This window comes from Neoarius graeffei, chromosome 15, assembly GCF_027579695.1.
Source record: "Neoarius graeffei isolate fNeoGra1 chromosome 15, fNeoGra1.pri, whole genome shotgun sequence".
NCBI classification, from domain to species: Eukaryota; Metazoa; Chordata; class Actinopteri; order Siluriformes; family Ariidae; genus Neoarius; species Neoarius graeffei.
This window is the reverse complement of record NC_083583.1, coordinates 27,928,159-27,950,761: the sequence shown is the minus strand read 5'-3', so window position 1 is coordinate 27,950,761 and position 22,603 is coordinate 27,928,159. Positions and strand designations below refer to the sequence as shown.

The window sequence follows — 22,603 nt, the reverse complement described above, 5'->3', positions numbered from 1 at the left end:
TACAACTTCCATGTCCAGAGAAGTTCGCTGGAGACGCCACTGACTGCAAAGGTTTCTTGCTTCAGTGCTCAATGTATTTCACTACCATGCCTACCCTTTCTGACAAGCACAAGATTGCTAAGTTTATTTCTTTTCTCATGGGCAAAGCGCTGCGCTGGGGCAGCACGATTTGGAATGAGGAACAAGAACAGACAACTTCCTATAAGCAGTTCCTCTCCATGTTTAAAATGGTTTTTAACCATGAACCAGAAGGAGTTGTAATTGGAGAGAGTCTGCTAACCATTTCACAAGGTTCCCGTCGTGTGGCGGAATATGCGCTTGACTTCAGAACAATAGCGGCAGCTAGTGGATGGAACGAACCTGCCTTGAAGGCTATCTTTTGCCAAGGTCTACACCCCACAGTTCTGAATGAACTCACCTGCCATGATGAACAGCTCATTTTGGACTCACTTATAGATCTAGCTATTCGACTGGATCATCTGTTGACTCACAGACCCTCCATTCAGGAAAGCGCAAAACCTGACTCTACTTCCGATGACCGCACACCTATGGAAGTTTCACGTACTAGGCTCTCTTGTTCTGAGCATGAGAAGAGGAGAAGGGAGAAATTATGTTTCTACTGTGGAAATTCAGAACATCGACTGAATAACTGTCCTGTTTGTCCTCTCTGTAAGGCGCCAGCAGAAGAGTCTACACACATAGCGAGTCTGGTGAGAAAATTTAACTCTAAATCCTTTAAGGTTCCTGTATTATTAAAGCTAGCAGATGCCACATCCTCTGTGCTTTCATTGATTCAGGGGCAGAAGGAAACTTTATCAGCTGTGCGGTTGTGCAGAAATTCAAATTGCCCACAACCCTTCTGCAAAGCATGCTCAACATCAGGACCGTTGATGGAGGACCCATAGGGGATGGCCTTGTCACCACACGGACCTCATCTATTCACATTCAGATGGGAATTCTGTACTCAGAGCACATCTCCCTTTATGTCACCACCACAGATAATCATGATCTCATCCTTGGCTACCCATGGCTTCAGCTTCACGATCTACTAATATCATGGCAGAACAAAGAAATCCTCCAGTGGTCTTCCACCTGCTTTCAAAATTGCATTTTGTGCCTGCAAATCAACCTCACCTCCACTTCGGTAGAGAGCCCTCAACCAGACTCCTTGGACAAGGTTTCAGAGTATTACATGGACCTACAGGAGGTCTTCAGCAAGGGAAAGGTGTGCGGATTACCACCACATCTACCTTATGACTGCACTATAGATCTATTGCCAGGTATGTCACCACCTTGGGGATGCATATATCCCTTGTCCCAGAAAAAGCATGCCGCCATGGAGGAATACATTCAGGAGGTGCTTAAGCAGGGTTACATTTTACCATCCAAGCCTCCAGCTTCTGCGGGCTTCTTCTTCATGGAGAAGAGAGGAGGTGGACTTCAGCCCTGCATAGATTACTGTGGTCTGAACCAAGTTTCTGTTAAGTATCCATACCCTCTTCCTCTTGTTCCTGCGGCCCTTGAACAGTTGAGATCTGCCAAAGTCTTCTCTAAACTTGATCTGCGAAGAGCTTACAACCTGATCAGGATCAAAGAAGGTGATGAGTGGAAGACCATGTTAAGCACAACCACTGCCATTTTGAATACCAGGTAATGCCATATGGTCTTTCTTCAGTGCCAAGTGTGTTCCAATGTCTTATTAATGATGTTTTACAGGACATGCTGGGTAGGTATGCCATCACATACATAGATGACATCCTGATCTACTCCCCTGATGAGGAGAGCCACCAAAAGCACGTCAGAGCAGTCCTTCAACGTCTTCTTGAAAACAACCTCTACGTCAAGGCTGAGAAATGTGAGTTCCATCAGAATCACATCTCCTTCCTGGGTTACATCATTAGCACCAAAGGAGTCAGCATGGACTCCTCTAAGGTATCCACAGTAACTTTCTGGCCCACTCCTACCTCCATCAGGGAACTTCAGCGCTTCCTTGGTTTTGCCAATTTCTACCATTGGTTCATTAGGGACTTCAGTGCCATCACAACCCCCCTAACCGCATTACTTAAGAAAGGACCCAGATGCCTCCAGTGGAATCCCCAGGCCGAAGAGGCATTCCAGCATCTCAAGAAGTCCTTCACCACTGCTCCAGTCCTACAGCATCCAGACCCTACAAAATCCTCCACTATAGAAGTGGATGCGTCTGACACTGGAGTAGGGGCGATCCTATCTCAACGCTTTGGTGAGAAACAAAAGCTCCACCCCATAGCTTTCTTCTCCAAGAAGCTCTCCTCTGCTGAGAAGAATTATGATGTCAGCAACCAAGAACTGCTTGCCATAAAACTAACCCTAGAAGAGTGGCGACACTGGCGAGAGGGAGCTACTCACCCTTTCATTATCCTCACCGATCACAAAAATCTTGAATACCTCAAGTCAGCCAAGAGGCTAAACCCTCACCAGGCCAAGTGGGCACTATTCTTCACAAGATTTAACTTCACCATTTCATTTCACCCTGGTTCCAAGAACACAAAGGCTGATGCACTTTATCGAAGTTTCGGTTCTGCACACCAAGAGCGGGTCAGTCATTCCATTCTTCCATCCCAATGCTTCATACAGTCCATCACATGGAACCTAGACAGAGAGAGATAAGACATTCCCAACCATCTACTCTGCCTGACAATCTACCACCTGGCCTACCAGATTCAGATTCAGAATATTTATTGTCATTGTCACAAAAAAGAACAACGAAATTTCGTTTGGAGCATCCATACAGCAGAGTTGATAAAGTGCAAACCCATAAATAAATACATACCCCCCTAAATAACCCAGTGTAAGCATTTGACCCAGTATTACATCAGTACAACAAAAAGCAGCATAGCAAATAGCAGCATAAATTCAAGTCATCAATGTTGATAAAGTGCAGAGCAGGGACATTCAGACAGATACCTGAGTATTATGACATTGTATAAACAGTGCAAAAACCAGATCAGTGTCATTATAATGTTATAACGTTATTGTCTGGGGGGGTCAGGGGAGAGAGAGTAGTGACAACTGCAACAATGCAAACCAGTTCAATGATATTAATTGGTGGATGTGGTTGTGGATGCGGCAGAGTTCAGTAGCCTCACAGCTTGTGGATACAGGCTATTGGCCAGTCTGGATGTTCTGGCCTGTATGGACCTGTATCTTCTCCCTGAGGGCAACAGGTGGAAGAGGTGATGAGCAGGGTGGTGCTGATCCTGAAGGATGTTGCGCATTCTTCTCAGACAGCGAGTGGAGTAGATGGTGCTGATCTCTGGGAGAGTCGTTCCAATGATTCTCCCGGCAGCTTTCACCACCCACTGAAGTGCCTGCTGGTCGGCTTTAGTGCAGCTGGAGAACCACACGAGAAATCCATGTGTCAGCACACTACTGATGGCACAGTTGTAAAAGTTCACCATCAGAGGTCTGGGGATATTAGCGCTCCTCAGCTTCCTCAGGTAATGTGCCAAATGTGCCAAAACCATTGCGAGGTCATCTCATCACATGGGCTCACTCATCTCCCACCACAGGTCATCCTGGCAGCCAACATACGCACCAAATGCTCAGAAACAAGTACTGGTGGGAGAATATGCTGATTGACATTAACCAGTACATTGCCTCTTGTTCCACATGTGCTCAGGCCAAAGTTCCCAGAACTCCTCCCGCTGCCAAGTTATGTCCTCTTCCCACACCTCAAAAACCTTGGTCCCATATTGCCATTGACTTCATCACAGACCTCCCCTCGTCTGAGGACAATACGACCATCATGGTAACCATAGACCGTTTCTTGAAAGGCCTCAAGGTCATCCCTCTACCAGGCATCCCCACTGTATCACAAACAGCTGAGCTCCTCTTCCCATGTGTTTAGATACTACGGTATCCCAGAAGACATAGTCAGTAACCAGGGCTCTCAATTCATTTCTCATTTCTGGACAAGTTTCATGGATAAGCTAGGGGTATCAGTGAGCCTTACCTCCGGCTACCACCCCCAGTCCAATGGGCAAGTTGAGAAGGCCAACCAAGAAATCGTCTGCTTCCTCAGAATTTTCTGCATATGCAACCAGGGGGATTGGGCATGTTATCTTCCATGGGCTGAGTATGCACAAAACTCCCTGAAACACTCTGCTACACAGCTAACCCCGTTTCAGTGCATACTCGGCTACCAGCCACCCTTATTCCCCTGGGATGACACTCCTAGCCAGGTTCAGTCAGTGGAGGATTGGTTCACACGCAGCCAAGATATATGGGAGGAGGTTCACCAATGTCTGGAAACTGTGAATGCCAAGTATAAGTAATACGTAGACAAACACTGAGGAGACAACCTGAACTTTTCTCCAGGTGACAGAGTATGGGTAGCCACAAGGAATCTCCGAGAACCCAACACTTGCAAGAAGCTCCAGCCATGTTACATTGGGCCATTTAAAATCCTACGTCACATCAATGAAGTCTCCTACTAGTTAGAACTCTCCCCTCACAGCAGACTATCTTCCATGTTCCATGTCTCCAATCTGAAACCATCCTAGGTCCCCTTGCTGAAAATACACCAGTGCTCAAACATCCAGAACACCTTGTAGCGGGTGAGCCCATCTACCAATTAAACAAGATCCTCGACTCTAGACAAAGAAGAGGGCAAGTCAAATACCTGGTAGATTGGGAGGGGTACGGACCTGAGGAACAGAGCTGGGTCCCCGCCAAGGACATTCTTGACCTCTCCTCAGGCAAGATTTCCATGCCCAGAATCCTTACAAACCTGCACCACGAGGTAGAAGTCGTCCTCGTAAGAATATAGCTCCCAGAGAGAGCTCCTCAGGGGGGGTTCTGTCAGTAAATCCGCTGAAAACACACAAATTACAAACATGGGCACTCAGAACTACAAGCCCCAAGAACCACAGCGCCCTCTGTCACCTGAGTTTTAATTACAGTTGTCACGCATTCCCCTAATCAGCACCTCACTTACTTAAGCCACTCTCACTCTACACTCCAGTGCGAAGTATCGTCCTGTTTGCCCAGTACATACCGAACCTTGTATTCTCCTCTTTGTCGCTGTTTTCTGACCTTTGCTTGCTTATTTCTACTACGACTTCTGTCTCACCTATACCATGTTGTTTGCCGATCGCCAAACCCTTGCTTGTTTCCTGACCTTGCTTCAGTCTGCCATTTTGGCTTTGTCGACTGTCTATTTCCCCGCTCTCCTCTGCGCATACATCTGTAAGTGCCTTCTGACACATTGATTCTGCAGTAATCTTGTTTCTGGTTACAAAGGGCTAAGTTTGATAGACACAGCCATTTCACAATATTTTTATCATGCAAATTATTTCTATAGTTGTTTATTTCCAAACATTACTTTTAAAAAAAAAGTTACAGAAAAATGTTATGTAACATTACATACAACAGACCACTTTTTAGACAAGAAACATAATGAAGGCTGCTGGGTTTTGCTGCAAAAAAAAAAAGCAAGTGCAACAGTCAGAATCTCCAGAAGAACTGTGGCAGGGTCTCCTAGATGCTTACTCAGTAAAACTTACCAGCTAATTTCTTTATAAAACTCCACAAACACCTGGGAATAGTATTTTTTTTTTAAGCAAAAGGTTGTCACACCGGCGGCACGGTGGTGTAGTGGTTAGCGCTGTCGCCTCACAGCAAGAAGGTCTTGGGTTCGAGCCCCGGGGCCGGCGAGGGCCTTTCTGTGTGGAGTTTGCATGTTCTCCCCGTGTCCGCGTGGGTTTCCTCCGGGTGCTCCGGTTTCCCCCACAGTCCAAAGACATGCAGGTTAGGTTAACTGGTGACTCTAAATTGACCATAGGTGTGAATGTGAGTGTGAATGGTTGTCTGTGTCTATGTGTCAGCCCTGTGATGACCTGGCGACTTGTCCAGGGTGTACCCCGCCTTTCACCCGTAGTCAGCTGGGATAGGCTCCAGCTTGCCTGCGACCCTGTAGAAGGATAAAGCGGCTAGAGATAATGAGATGAGATGAGGTTGTCACACCAAATATTCTTTGTTTAGTTTTTTTTCTGGCTACTACCCTTTATAGTATGTTTTTATATAGAAGCATTTCATTTAATTATTTTTGAAGGCATCTCTGCTTTATATTTCATGCATTTCTTTGCATGTGCCAAAAACATTTGCATAGTACTGTATATTTAAGTTTCTCTAAAAATTGAAAAAAAATAAATAAATAAACCTCTGTTGTTGCCTTTACCAGAATATCATGCTGTAATCATGAATGGTAAAATCTGTCAACACAACAGGGACAGATTATTGTCTGGAAATGTTGAACATTTGCACAGTGGGTAAGATGATAAGGAAGGCAAAGAAGGCTCCAAATATCACAGCTATGATTTGCATAGTTATGATGATTCTTGCCTTGAAAAATGTTGGATACCACCATAATAACTGCTGTGGGGAAATGTTCCATGAAAGATGCTGTAAATGTGCTTTATTTTGTGTGTTGCTTCCAGAGAGCACATGTACAATATACAGCACCTTTCCAGTGTCTACAATTTAAAAAAAAAAAAAAACACTCATTGGATACAAGGTGAAGTCTCCAAACCCACTTTTAAATATGGTGGTGCATCACTGATGGTTTGAGGATTATCTTGCAGCTGATGCGCCAAGGGTTCTTGTAAAGATTGATGGCATCATAAATTCTGCATATGATTGTCAGCCAAAAACCTGATTTTCAATGGCAGGAGGTTGAGACTCGACCATAGATTGATCTTTCAGATGATGATTACTCCATTCATAGATCCAAGACAACAAATGGTTGCTAGAAAAAAAAGTGTTGACAAACTATTAACTATGGGAATGCTGATCATACAGAAGACAGTGTTTTGTAGTCAAAATTTCAATTCTTGAAAATCTTACCTACAATGTTTTAAGCTTTACTAGTGCATCTCAAACAATTAGAATATTGTGGAAAACGTTTTGCTTTTCTTTCGTAATATAATTCGCAAAGGTAAACATTCACATATATTCATTACACATAAAGTGAAATATTTCAAGCCTCTTTTGGTTTTAATTTTGATTATTATGGCTTATAGTGGGCGGCACGGTGGTGTAGTGGTTAGTGCTGCTGCCTCACAGCAAGAAGGTCCGGGTTCGAGCCCCATGGCCTGCGAGGGCCTTTCTGTGTGGAGTTTGCATGTTCTCCCCGTGTCCGCGTGGGTTTCCTCCGGGTGCTCCGGTTTCCCCCACAGTCCAAAGACATGCAGGTTAGGTTAACGGATGACTCTAAATTGACCGTAGGTGTGAATGTGAGTGTGAATGGTTGTCTGTGTCTATGTGTCAACCCTGTGATGACCTGGCGACTTGTCCAGGGTGTACCCCGCCTTTCACCCGTAGTCAGCTGGGATAGGCTCCAGCTCGCCTGCGACCCTGTAGAACAGGATAAAGCGACTAGAGATAATGAGATGAGATGAGATTTCCTTAGATCAATCAAAAAATAATCCACAATACAGAAATATCCAGCTTTTTAAAAATATGCCCATTTATACACTCAATACTCCTCTACCATGAATTACTGCACCAATGGGGCATGGCCTGAAGGCGATCAGCCTGTGCCACTGCTGAGGTGTTACTGAAGCCCACGTTGCTTTGATAGTGGCCTTCAGCTCGTCTGTATTTTTGGGTTGGGTGTTTGTCATCTTCCTCTTGACAATACTCCATATATTCTCTATGGGGATCAGGTCAGGCGAGTTGGCTGGCCAATCAAGCACAGTAATATCATGATCAGCAAACCATTTGGTAGTAGTTTTGGCACTGTGGGCAGGTGTTAAGTCCTGCTGGAAAATGAAATCAGCATCTCCATAAGGCTTATCAGCAGATGGAAGCATGAAGTGCTCTAAAATCTCCTGGTAAATGGCTGCATTGACTTTGGACTTGATAAAATACAGTTGACCAACATCAGCAGATTTGGCACCCCAAATCATCACAGACTGTGGAAACTTCACACTGGACTTCAAACACTTTGGATTCTGTGCCTCTCCACTCTTCCTCCAGACTCTAGGACCTTGATTTCCAAATGAAATACAAAATTTACTTTCATCTGAAAAGAGGACTTTGGACCACTGAGCAACATTCCAGTTCTTTCCCTCCTTAGCCCAGGTAAGATGCTTCTGACGTTGTCTCTGGTTCAGGAGTGGCTTGATATTAAGACTGTGACAGTTGTAGCCCCTTTCCTGAAGACGTCCGTGTGTGGTGGCTTTTGATACACTGACACCAGCCTCAGTCCACTCCTTGTGAAGCTCTCCCAAATTCTTGAACCGACTTTTCTTGACAATCCTCTCAAGGCTGCGGTCATCCTTGTTGCTTGTGCACCTTTTCCAGCCAGCCTTTTCAGCAATGATCTTCTGTGGCTTACACTCCTTGTAGAGGGTGTCGATGATCGTCTTCTGGACAACTGTCAAGTCAGCAGTCTTCCCCATGATTGTGGTTAAGTGTACTTAACTAGGCTGAGAGATACATGGTATTTAAACTGCTTTACTCAAACTCAAAATGAAATATTCTTCTAAAATTCTGAGATTTTTTTAGACTATAAACCATAATTATCAAAATTAACATATGAAATTTTCACTTTCTTAAATAACTAATATAAGTGTTATTCATGTTATATATGTGTTGCTAGGTTTCATGATTTTTTGGCGGAATTTCTGGTTTCATCAAAGGGAGTTGGGTTGAAAATTTGTAAAACTTGCACTGGGGACATTTCCTAAAATTGTCTTCTGTGAAGTATAAAGTGTTAGCTTAATTTTTGATGTAACTTGTATCATATGAGCCAAATTATATGGTAAGTAATGTGATGAGTACTCAGTGTTATGAGGTCACTATGTTCACAGGTAGTCAGGCATATAGCATTAACTTTATTAATTTTCAAGTTGATCCTGCAGTAACCTTGCATGTGGTTACACTGGGCTAGGTTTGACAGTGACAGCCATTTCAGTAAGCTTTTAATTACCTTAGATTTTACGTTATACAATCTCCCCTGTTGTTGTTAAGGGTTGACTGTCTTCGGTGACATCCTGTATTATAGCTACTCTTGATCTCAGTGTGGATGGCCAATGCCAGGTATCTGGCATTACACTTGCCTCCTGTAACCAAGCCATCTTCACCAGTTTAAAGGCCAGAGTCCTTCTTGCTGATGGAAGAACTAGACCTCCTTTAAACTCACTTACCAGATTTTTCATTATTCATCACAGTTAGGTTTTCAGAAATTGCCTGCATGAGCAATTTGTAAAACAGAAAAATTACCTTGTACTTTTTTGTGGACTTTTATATGCCTACTACTGCCTATACTACCTTCATTTACTGTGTGTTTCAAGCCTTCAAGGTCTTTGATGTGATGTACCACAAAACAAAAGAACCATCAAAACTCTCATTGGTCAGCCACTTAAATGATACTTAACCACATTCAAAGGATCTTCAACGGTCAGAACAATAAGAGTTTTATTAGACTATTATTCCAGATACACCTGTTTTACATTATGCACTTTGAACCTGAAGTTTATGTACAGAGTCTTACAGTGTACGAGGGCTCACAGTTCCCATGGTGAAGGCAGAGTCACCCGACAGAGTATCATCCATCAACTCAGAAGTCACCTTCAAACAGCTGATTATTAAAGGAATAGTTTTGCGAAAATCAATTTGATCGTTTTCAACTTACATCAGATGTAGTCGATGTGCCAACATGTTTAACGTCTGTCATTGTCTTCTTTAGATTTGATTTATAGCTATTAGACCAATATTGCTAACAAGTAATAGAAATTAATCTGATGCACAATATTTTTTCCTTTATGAAGTGTACCATTACCTTGTAATGGAACAGCCATCCTGAATCATTCTTTACTTCTTTAAAGGTGGTATTGTAAGGAAAGGCTGCATGTTATATGGATTATAGTAATAGTATAATTTGTAAATATGGATTATACCTACTATTTAACAAAATGGCTTATTTTAAAACTGTACTGTATTACTCACTGTAATGATGTCACTTGACACAGGTATATGAATATTTGGCATGTATTTATGAAAAATTTATCAGACCTAAAACAGCCAATGTCTAGGTTGATCGACTACATCTGAGATGAGGGGAAAACTGTGCAAATTAACTTTTCGCTGAACCAAACCTTTAAATAAGGTGTCTGGGTATGACACATTCAAAGAAAGAAAACCAAATGTGTTTGGCCGTGTGCCATGTTCTTGAATACACAAGAAATAGGGTTATATTCCCATAAGTCTAGTTACATTATTGAGAGAAATGTACACTAAACATTTCTCACTGTACTGATCTCATGGATCTTTTTTTTTGATGAAACATTTCTCTCTATCTCAGTATCAACCCTACTGATATGTTACAAAGACAACATGAATGAACACGGCAAAACATCTCCCTCAGTATTTTTCATCTCAGCAGCAGCTGGCTGCTTTTTTCATGACAGCTTGATGAAAATCACACATTTGTTGATTTCAAACTTGGCAAAGCTTGATCCGTTTCATTTGGTGAATTTAAAAGTAATATGCAGCTAGCAGTTTGCATTCAGTGGTCCGAAAGCCTCTATGAAGAGTAATGAATGGATTCTGCTACATCCTAGCAAAGATAAGCAAAGACATCGGGTACATCCCAAATCCAAGTTTTCAGTAAGAGTTATTATTGTAATTTCAATATAATAATTACAAACAGTTCAGAAATCTGGATCAGGATATGAGTTACAAGAAAAGAGATCAATACTTTGTGCTAATGCAGCCTATCTAAGTAGCTAGTATAGTAGGTAGCCTGCTTTCTTATCTGCTAATTCATGGCTGAGATAAGCCTTTAAGATGGCAAAGATACGTCCCAGAGATGTAATGTACATGTAATCTTACCCTTGATTTCATTACATAATCAATTCAAAGTTAACCAACTTGCTGTTTGCTGCCATTTCTCAGTAACAAAACACTGGTTTACACAATGCATTATGTTAATCCTATTACCACGGATAGTACATCGTATGAAAAATTAAAAGTAATGACTTTCAGGACCACTTTTTAAAAATGGATTCTATATATTTTAGCACTTTTCTACAATGTTTGATCAATACTGCCCTCATATGCTATTGGAATTATCATGAGATTAATTTGGATACTGAAGTTTACTCTTGAGTCAGAGGAGAGGTTTAAAGAACATGGCAAAATGTTAGGAAGATGCCAAAATACCAATAAAAACGTACCGGAATACAAAATCATCATGAGCACATGACGGCAGCATAAGAACACATAAGAATCGTGCCATTTCGGACAGACCCACAGATACAGACGAAGGTGACATTTTGTGTATATATAGTCCAAGTTCAAAAGTAAAACAGTTGAGCTGCTAAGAATGTAAAGCGGAGCTTCAAGTAGATCATGATCATGAAATAACAAGGTGAAGAATGCTTATCATAGCATTAAGACATAGCATTGTTCCAGTATCCAATAGATTGCTGAATTAAATTTGAATTAGGTGTACTGAGTACTAAATAACAAGTAAACATCAAGAGAGGAATCATTTTCAAATCCTCATACGATTAATACATACAATGGCCCTTCATACATTCACTTCTTCTGTAATGTTTTTTTTTTTTAATATATAGTAATCTAGTCATCTATCATATCTAAATTGTCACTTAGGAAAAGAAAAGCATTGCACAAACCCAATAAAACATTCCTGATTTGTCAAAAAAGATAAACCTTGCTGTACAGCGTCACATTCTGTCTGCAAATTCATTGAAAAATAATTCTCATAGAATCATAGTAAAATAAAAAATATACTACGCTTCCTTCCTTGTAGTGTCTTTTGCAACAACATAAAGATCTCATAATTGAAATATCTTAATTTAGTATGTTAAATACTAGCTATAAAACAAGAAAAAAATTATCTATGTTCCATAAAAGTCTATGTTAACAAATAATTTTTCTACTAGAAATAAAAACATCAAATGTTAATCCTCAGTAAGGAATAATATTTGTAGTTAGACTCTAAAACCAGTTCCTTGCACCTGGATTAAGCCAAAAACAGAGTATATGAGTTCTCTGAATGGATGTCTGCCGTTAAAAGTTATATCAAATTCACAATAAGGCTTAATCTAGGCACCAAAATTAACCCTACATCAGCAAAACAAGTCGTCTTGTGTTTATTGGCAACATAGAAGAAGACCTCAAGACTTCATAGTGCAAATGGGCACAACGATGACCAGTATCACAGTGCAAGCTGCTGCAGCAATCAGAGCACCAATCTTGCAAACTTTGGCCCTCCGAAACTCCGCCTCTTTGCGCTTCAGCAGTGAATCATAGCCCGGTGTGTAGATGTCCTCCATCCAGTACTCCAGATTATTGGGGTTGAGTGACTCCTGGGTCTGCTGGGAGAAAAAGACACATGATGAGTGATTCTGACAGGGACAAACTGTTAGTATGGAGTTAACTTTAATATTATTGAGGGCCCTGGTGTGAAATGAAGCCTGGGGAAGACAAATGGGGGTTCTGTTTGCTCATCAAACCGACAATCTTCAATATTGCCTGTTTAATTGAATTAGGAATGATAGAGCAAGCATGAGGGAGGAACTGAAAGGTGGAACTGAGATGGAACAGAAGAGGACCAGACGAGGAACGGAGGATATAGAGATGTCTAGGAGTGAAAAACAAATGATTGGTTCAGAAAGAATAACAGGAAAATGAAAGATTGCATGGTTAAAACAGAGGTGAGGAGAGAAAATACAGAGAAAACTCACAAAGTATGGATTCCCAAAACAACAAAAGCCCTTAAAAGGGTAAGCAGTAAAAGAAAATAACTAAATACATTTTTTTATTATTTCATAAAGTTTCAAAAAGATAAAACGTATCACTTTTTTTCTATTTTATCGATTCCAGCATGTTAAGTCACTGATCTAGTTCCTAATTTCACGCAACATTTACTAATCTCCAAACTGCTTATATGACAAAAAGGGGGTGTGTCTTTTACCTGGAGAGTACGTGATGAATCACTGGCTAATTGACTATAATAGTCTACAAATAGTACCACCGTGCTTTAGGAAGGTCCATTTACTAGCATTCATTGTCAAGAAACACAAAAAACACATAAATGTGGGAGAATAAAACACAATCATAGAGCTGGTGGTGTGTATCTATTTGAAGTGAAGTGCTGTGGGGTGACTAACAACAATCTCTATTCACACAGATATATCTATAGTCTTTATGCAAAATCAGTAATGTAGGCAAATGGAACTGAATTTTGAATTGAAATAAAAGTTTTTTTTTATTTTCAACCCACTCTAAAATTAATGTGTACTCTGTTATCTTTGACTCATTAGGTAGTCTAGGGTGGATTGGTGGACATGTTAGGTTCCTGTCTGTGCAGAATTTCTGTGCATGCCTTCCCTGTGTCAGCATGGTTTTCCTTCAGGTTCTCTGGTTTTGTCCGACTCCCCAAAAACATGGGACAGAGTGGAATGGCTGTACAACCCCGATTCCAAAAAAGTTGGGACAAAGTACAAATTGTAAATAAAAACGGAATGCAAGAACTTATAAATCTCAAAAACTGATATTGTATTCACAATAGAACATAGACAACATATCAATGTCAAAAGTGAGACAATTTGAAATTTCATGCCAAATATTGGCTCATTTGAAATTTCATTACAGCAACACATCTCAAAAAAGTTGGGACAGGGGCAATAGGAGGCTGGAAAAGTTAAAGGTACAACAAAGGAACAGCTGGAGGACCAAATTGAAATTCATTAGGTCAATTGGCAATAGGTCATTAACATGACTGGGTATAAAAAGAGCATCTTGGAATGGCAGCAGCTCTCAGAAGTAAAGATGGGAAGAGGATCACCAATCCCCCTAATTCTGCGCCGACAAATAGTGGAGCAATATCAGAAAGGAGTTTGACAGTGTAAAATTGCAAAGAGTTTGAACATATCATCATCTACAGTGCATAATATCATCAAAAGATTCAGAGAATCTGGAAGAATCTCTGTGCGTAAGGGTCAAGGCCGGAAAACCATACTGGGTGCCCGTGATCTTCGGGCCCTTAGACGGCACTGCATCACATACAGGCATGATTCTGTATTGGAAATCACAAAATGGGCTCAGGAATATTTCCAGAGAACATTATCTGTGAACACAATTCACCGTGCCATCCGCCGTTGCCAGCTAAAACTCTATAGTTCAAAGAAGCAGCCGTATGTAAACATGATCCAGAAGCGCAGACGTCTTCTCTGGGCCAAGGCTCATTTAAAATGGACTGTGGCAAAGTGGAAAACTGTTCTGTGGTCAGACGAATCAAAATTTGAAGTTCTTTATGGAAATCAGGGACGCTGTGTCATTCGGTCTAAACAGGAGAAGGACGACCCAAGTTGTTATCAGCGCTCAGTTCAGAAGCCTGCATCTCTGATGGTATGGGGTTGCATTAGTGCGTGTGGCATGGGCAGCTTACACATCTGGAAAGACACCATCAGTGCTGAAAGGTATATCCAGGTTCTAGAGCAACATATGCTCCCATCCAGACGACGTCTCTTTCAGGGAAGACCTTGCATTTTCCAACATGACAATGCCAAACCACATACTGCATCAATTACAGCATCATGGCTGCGTAGAAGAAGGGTCCGGGTACTGAACTGGCCAGCCTGCAGTCCAGATCTTTCACCCATAGAAAACATTTGGCGCATCATAAAACGGAAGATATGACAAAAAAGACCTAAGACAGTTGAACAACTAAAATCCTACATTAGACAAGAATGGGTTAACATTCCTATCCCTAAACTTGAGCAACTTGTCTCCTCAGTCCCCAGACGTTTACAGACTGTTGTAAAGAGAAAAGGGGATGTCTCACAGTGGTAAACATGGCCTTGTCCCAACTTTTTTGAGATGTGTTGTTGTCATGAAATTTAAAATCACCTAATTTTTCTCTTTAAATGATACATTTTCTCAGTTTAAGCATTTGGTATGTCATCTATGTTCTATTCTGAATAAAATATGGAATTTTGAAACTTCCACATCATTGCATTCCGTTTTTATTTACAATTTGTACTTTGTCCCAACTTTTTTGGAATCGGGGTTGTAATATATTGCCCACAAGATCCCAGTGGCCAGAACCACAACCTGCTCACACTACATTCCAGCAGACAATACTGCAGCATCATTACTCACAAGAACCAATTCAGAAACATTTTTTCCCCCCACAAGCGATAAAACTGTTGAACAACAGCATACTGTCATAGCCAGACATTAAACATCAACACATATCTCTGTACTGTAATGTACAGACTGCACAAAATATCCTCAGTGCAATCACTATATATTTTTATTCTATTCATATTCACTGGATATGAGCAATTGTGTGCTCTGATTGGCTACTCTACTACTAGGATATCAGCTCATATACTGTGAGCAGAGAAAAACTAAATGGCAGAGTGTGTCAAGTCAGATATATCATGTTTTTATCAAGTATTTAAAATAAACAGAAATAGCTAAATAAAATATAGTCGCGCCCCCAATATCTCACAAATCGCTACTGTCATTTTGTCGGTTTGTTGACATTCTAAGCGGAAATTATTTTGTTTGACGTTTTGTATAAGTTTTGATTTATCAAATCTGCAAAAAATAAAAAATGGTCTGTTTCTCAAAATCCAGTGAATGTGGATAGAATAAAAGTTATTCCACTCAATTTTGCTGTACATGGCTTATAGCCGACTTGGCACAACACGCCTCGTCGGCTATCAGTGCATATACGATTCAATTTCATGGAATAACTGTTAAATATTTGTTTAGTTTATATTTGTATTTTACTCACATATTATATTCAAAACAATATATGGTTAAACCTAGTTATATTTATACTTCATACATTTATTTCACTCATCTTTTATTCTTTTTGTCTTGGATAAATGATGTAATCTGTGATATGACAAAGCCTAAAGTCTAAAGTTAATGGCTCAGCCTGCCAACTAGAGTTGCTGGACGTCTTTGATCAAAAGTGTTTGCAATTTGTTATCCCAGTCATGCATCCACCTGCTAAACTCCACACAAAAACAAGTCGATGGAAGAATATGTGTCTTAAGCTTTGTAGCAAGCCTCCATCTCCATCAGATCCCCCACTTCACTCACATCTGCAGGGTTCTGCAGACCCACATCTACTGTGACCTGAAACAAAACCCAGTAAAGTACAGATAACCCAGTAAAATAAAGTTACCCACTACCTCTGGAACCCTCAGCAGGACAGCTCAAAACAGCCTTGATCATCTCTAAGGTCACCCTTCAAATCAGAGAGGGTGAGGAATGGAAGAAAGCCTTTGGTATGATGTCAGGTCACTATGAATATCTGATAATGCCAGTTGGACTGGTCAATGCCTCCTCTGTCTCCAGGCTTTCATTAATGATGTACTCGGAGACATGCTCATAAAACCAAGGATTTCACACACAGATTGACAAATGACTCCTAGCATATCCAACACATCACAAATACCATCAAAGAAATCCTAATGGGACATCATCTTCAGCAGATTCAGTTTCACAATCTTATATTTTCCAGGTTCTAAAAACTGCTTTGGCATTTTGGAAGACATTATGAAAGACACCGTAAAAAGAAAATGCCTTCCTCATACCCGGATATCCGAAGACTAAGAAATGATCCTGAAATTCAAGCTGCATATAGTGTAAAGCTAGAGCTTCGACTAAGGAAAGAACCTATCTTGAAACAGCTAAATGAAGTGAAAGAACGGGTGATAGGTGCCATTCAGGAGGCATCTAAGGAAACAATACCACCTAAGTCCAAGAAGGAAATCGATAAACCGTGGACAAACCACACCTATCAGGAACTCACACAATGATATCGGATGGAGAAGGACCCGGTAAAGAGGAAATCATTGTCTTACGAAGTGAGAAAGCTACGTATGGACTTAAAGAATGCCTATTTCAAAGCTTAGGCAGATCAGTTGAATTTTGCAAGTCAATAAAGGGACACAGAAGAGGAATTCAGGCTAATGAAACAACACACGTCGATGATGCGTCTCAACACTCCATTAATTTCAACTCAGAAGCGAGAGGAACATTTCTCCGCGCACTTTAGTAGTCACATGTATGAGCCTCAGCCCAAATTGGAACAACCTGAGAACTATCCGTACATACTGTCGCCGGATGATATACCTGACAAAAGTGTCCTGGCGCCTGACTGTGCCAAAGTTGAGAAAAGCATGAAGAGACTTAAGAATGGTAAATGTCAGGGGACAGATAAGAAATATGCAGAACAACTAAAATACTCAATGTCGATGGGACTGCTGAACTATATCATGTTTCTGATTGGAATAATATGGACAAGTCTCCAAGTGCCGTCCAAGTGGCTGATAGCTAGCATAACATATCTGCATAAAAGGGGGCTCAAGTCGCTTGCGGAGAATTATAGAGGGCTGAGTATAGTTGCGACAGTATCCAAGGTACTATTCGGGATTGTTGTTGAGAGGATCAGGGAAGTTTACGAATACATCTTGCTGTCATTGCAATTTAGCTTCCGAGCGAATAGATCAACATCAGATGCTATATATATTCTATGCCAGTTGATTGAGAATGCAGGGAATTCCAAAACCCTGATTTATGTAGCCTTTGTAGACCTAAAAGCCGCTTACGACTGGATTCTGAGAGATGCTCTATTCAAGTGCTTAGAAGTCCAACTCAAATGCCCCCGCCTGGTATCCGTATTACGTGCATTATACACCAGCACGAAGGCCTGTATTAAAGGGAGCACATGATTCTTCGAGATGCTGGCAGGGTGCCGTCAAGGAGCCTTGGAGTCACCTCTCGTTTTTAACATATACATGGACTTTGTGGTACGAATTGCACGTAATGAAGTATTGAAGAAACATCCAAATGCAGGCCTTAGAGTACTACACACCTAATGAAGTGTCACCAAGGGAATATCGTAAGAATGCCCCACCAGCTGGTGTCACTCACGTCACTGAACTCCTGTACGCAGATGATGAGGTCATTTTTGCTAACTCTGACCAGGAACTGAAGAACATCCTTGAAATTTATGACCAAACATTCACACGGTTTGGGTTGCAGATGTCATACAGCAAAACTGAGATAATGGCCTTCAATGTCGACGATGAAGTCAAGAACCAGGAATGCCTGATAACTGTCGGTAACAATAAAATAAAGAATGTTTGAAGTTTCAAATACCTTGGCTACACCATTACAAATGATGTAATAGATGCCTCTTGTTTCCTGTATGCCAGGATTGGAGCCGCCTTCCAGAAATGGAATGAGCTTAAACACGTGTTGACAGACTATACAATATACAGTGGTGCTTGAAAGTTTGTGAACCCTTTAGAATTTACTATATTTCTGCATAAATATGACCTAAAACATCATCAGATTTTCACACAAGTCCTAAAAGTCGATAAAGAGAACCCAGTTAAACAAATGAGACAAAAATATTATACTTGGTCATTTATTTATTGAGGAAAATGATCCAATATTACATATCTGTGAGTGGCAAAAGTATGTGAACCTTTGCTTTCAGTATCTGGTGTGACCCCCTTGTGCAGCAATAACTGCAACTAAACGTTTCTGGTAACTATTGATCAGTCCTGCACACCGGCTTGGAGGAATTTTAGCCCATTCCTCCGTACAGAACAGCTTCAACTCTGGGATGTTGGTGGGTTTCCTCATATGAACTGCTCACTTCAGGTCCTTCCACAACATTTCAATTGGATTAAGGTCAGGACTTTGACTTGGCCATTCCAAAACATTAACTTTATTCTTCTTTAACCATTCTTTAGTAGAACGACTTGTGTGCTTAGGGTCGTTGTCTTGCTGCATGACCCACCTTCTCTTGAGATTCAGTTCATGGACAGATGTCCTGACATTTTCCTTTAGAATTTGCTGGTATAATTCAGAATTTATTGTTCCATCAATGATGGCAAACTGTCCTGGCCCAGATGCAGCAAAATAGGCCCAAACCATGATACTACCACCACCATGTTTCACAGATGGGATGAGGTTCTTATGCTGGAATGCAGTGTTTTCCTTTCTCCAAACATAACGCTTCTCATTTAAACCAAAAAGTTCTATTTTGGTCTCATCCATCCACAAAACATTTTTCCAATAGCCTTCTGGCTTGTCCACGTGATCTTTAGCAAACTGCAGATGAGCAGCAATGCTCTTTTTGGAGAGCAGTGGCTTTCTCCTTGCAACCCTGCCATGCACACCATGATTGTTCAGTGTTCTCCTGATGGTGGACTCATGAACATTAACATTAGCCAATGTGAGAGAGGCCTTCAGTTGCTTAGAAGTTACCCTGGGGTCCTTGTGACCTCGCCGACTATTACACGCCTTGCTCTTGAAGTGATCTTTGTTGGTCGACCACTCCTGGGGAGGGAATCAATGGTCTTGAATTTTCTCCATTTCTACGCAATCTGTCTGACTGTGGATTGGTGGAGTCCAAACTCTTTAGAGATGGTTTTGTAACCTTTTCCAGCCTGATGAGCATCAACAACGCTTTTTCTGAGGTCCTCAGAAATCTCCTTTGTTCGTACCATGATACACTTCCACAAACGTGTTGTGAAGATCAGACTTTGATATATCCCTGTTCTTTAAATAAAACAGGGTGCCCACTCACACCTGATTGTCATCCCATTGATTGAAAACACCTGACTCTAATTTCAACTTCAAATTAACTGCTAATCCTAGAGGTTCACATACTTTTGCCACTCACAGATATGTAATATTGGATTATTTTCCTCAGTAAATAAATGACCAAGTATAATATTTTTGTCTCATTTGTTTAACTGGGTTCTCTTTATCTACTTTTAGGACTTGTGTGAAAATCTGATGATGTTTTAGGTCATATTTATGCAGAAATATAGAAAATTCTAAAGGGTTCACAAACTTTCAAGCACCACTGTAGTTATCTAAAGAGTGGCATTTCTGACCACATGTGTGCGGTCTCACCTGCTATATAGCATCCAAGCATGGCCTCTAACGGAGAAGGAACTGGATAAGCGTGAGACTTCATGGCATGGTTTGTTAAGGAAAATGGTGAAAGGTGGATACCAGTGTAAAAACGCCCCAAGCAGAAAAGAACAGAGTAATGTCCAGCTTGAAGGAGAGATAGATTGGAGATTTACAATCTCAAACCAATGCCTGTGGGAGATCACCAACACACTACCTATCCACAAGTTCTGTTACTGCCAACATTTGAAGTATGTTGGCCATATCTGCCAACTTGACAATGATGCCCTGCAAAAACAGGCACTCTTTGATGTGAGAAAGTCTAGGAGAGTATGGACGAATGTCGAAAAGCTACTGGGAGTTGATGCCCAACAGGCAAGAAAAGCCATGATGGAAAAGGCAGGTTTAGAATGAGTAGGTCATGTATTTAGATAAATATCTTTGTGAGTTTCTTTTTTTTTAATCATACAAGCATAATAAACATACTGACAGAAAATGTATACTTTACACTTTCCTATGTACCCACTGCCAAATAATATTATAGTTTTTAAATTACCTAAATAAGGTGAAATATAAAACTTGTCACCTTCCTCAGTCATACCGGAGTTGGCGTGCTGAGCGCTCACTTATGCATTCATAAAAGACTGTTCACATGGTAATGACATGATAAATCACTTTCACTCTTTTGGTTTTGATTGGTTTCTCTTTTGCGTTGGGAACGCCCACCGTAAACAGGATAAAATCTGTCAGACATAGTTTAGGCTATTTGGAGGTAAAACTTATTGTGAGATGGCAGACTTTATGCGCGTCGGATGATTCAGAACAGCAATTCAATTTATGATTCATTTCATGATTCGGGACAGCGAGTCAATTTCAGGATAGCGAATCAATTCATGATTCATTTCATGATTCAGAACAACAATTCAAGCTTGAAAACTGCGACACTGATGATGAGCGGTGCCTTTTTTTTACTTCGACTCGATCCAGCTGAAGATCAGTTTGAGTATGTGTAAATATTTCTTCTATTTCTGATGAGCAGATCAGTTGACATGCGTGTGCTGTAGTGCATACACAGGAAAAATGACTGAGCAATTTGTCCAGAGTTAAAAGTACTTTTCTCAAAAATAGTTAATTTTGCGGGCGGCACGGTGGTGTAGTGGTTAGCGCTCACAGCAAGAAGGTCCTGGGTTCGAGCCCCGGGGCCGGCGAGGGCCTTTCTATGTGGAGTTTGCATGTTGTCCGCGTGGGTTTCCTCCGGGTGATCCGGTTTCCCCCACAGTCCAAAGACATGCAGGTTAGGTTGACTGGTGACTCTAAATTGACCGTAGGTGTGAATGTGAGTGCGAATGGTTGTCTGTGTCTACGTGTCAGCCCTGTGATGACCTGGCGACTTGTCCAGGGTGTACCCCGCCTTTCGCCCGTAGTCAGCTGGGATAGGCTCCAGCTTGCCTGCGACCCTGTAGAAGGATAAAGCGGCTAGAGATAATGAGATGAGTTAATTTTGCTCTATTTTGAGTTTAGAGAGTAAAAGTTGGAGTTGGAGCAAAATGACAGAGTAACAGAGTTGGTTGTGGCTCTGAACTGAGTAAAATAGTACAAGAGTTAATTTCAAGACACACTGAGTAGAGTCAAATACCAAAATAGTCAAATACCAGATAAATGAAGCTGGTGTAAAAAGCAGTTTTAGAATTGCATTGGAATGTGTGAAAAAACATTACCTTACCCAGTGTGACTTGACCTGATGGGATTAAGAGTTAATCTGATGAGATTAAGAGTTGGCAGTGGGAGGGGTTTTCACTCTTCTCATTGAATGGAATGGAAATGTTTTTACTCTTCTCACTGAATACCCCTACCACTGCCAACCCTTTATCCCTAAATAATAGGACATACATTTTTTGATGGCCAGTTAATTGTCCAAATCAATGGAGCAGATTTAAGTTTTTGTGCTTGATACATTCCTAAGACTGAACAGAATCACCTCAAGTGATCAAAACGGTTCGACACAATGGGTAAGGTCATATTTTGTTTTGTTCCCCCCCCCACACATTCTAACACAGTTCTAAAACTGCTTTTTACAACATCTTCAATTATGTGTTATTTTTTAAAGTACAACTATGACATATATACTACAGAGATATTATTGTAGCTGAACTTGTGCTGAATACAAAAAAGTCATATGACTTTGAAAATACTGCTTAGATTTGTTGAAAGTGACAACAAAATTAGAGCATACCAAGATCATTAGAGTGCCAGAACATACTCTCAAACCCCAGAGGGTTAATACATAAAAAACAATAATGTATTCCATCCAAACAAAGTAGAGCCATCATTTTAGATGTATGCATACTGCATGATTAATTTTCCAGTCTTATCTTGTCAATTCTAATTCATATGCATGACAGATTGTACTTTAAACACAATGGTACAGATTTACAATGCAGATCATGATAGGTAGTTGTAAATAATATGTCGTCTTGTCATATGGTCCCCCGTATAAAAGTGGTCTGGACATACAAACTCCTCCTAGTGGCCACTAAACTGTAGTGCAGCATTTCCTCAGTTAGGAGAACAAGAAACAATTCAGTAGTAGTAAAGTGCACAAAACAAAACCCATACTATACATCCACAGCTC

At 40.8% G+C, this 22,603-nt stretch overlaps 1 protein-coding gene across 1 annotated transcript in view; it reads right to left on the bottom strand.

The window, feature by feature from the left end:
- Positions 1 to 12,185: 12,185 nt before the first annotated feature.
- The window catches only part of minar1 (membrane integral NOTCH2 associated receptor 1), a 63,897-nt gene continuing 53,479 nt past the window's right edge, over positions 12,186 to 22,603 (bottom strand). Inside the window, exon 3 of the mRNA XM_060940474.1 lies at positions 12,186 to 12,383. Within this exon, the coding sequence (XP_060796457.1) occupies positions 12,186 to 12,383 (198 nt within the window). The remainder of the gene's footprint in view (positions 12,384 to 22,603) is intronic.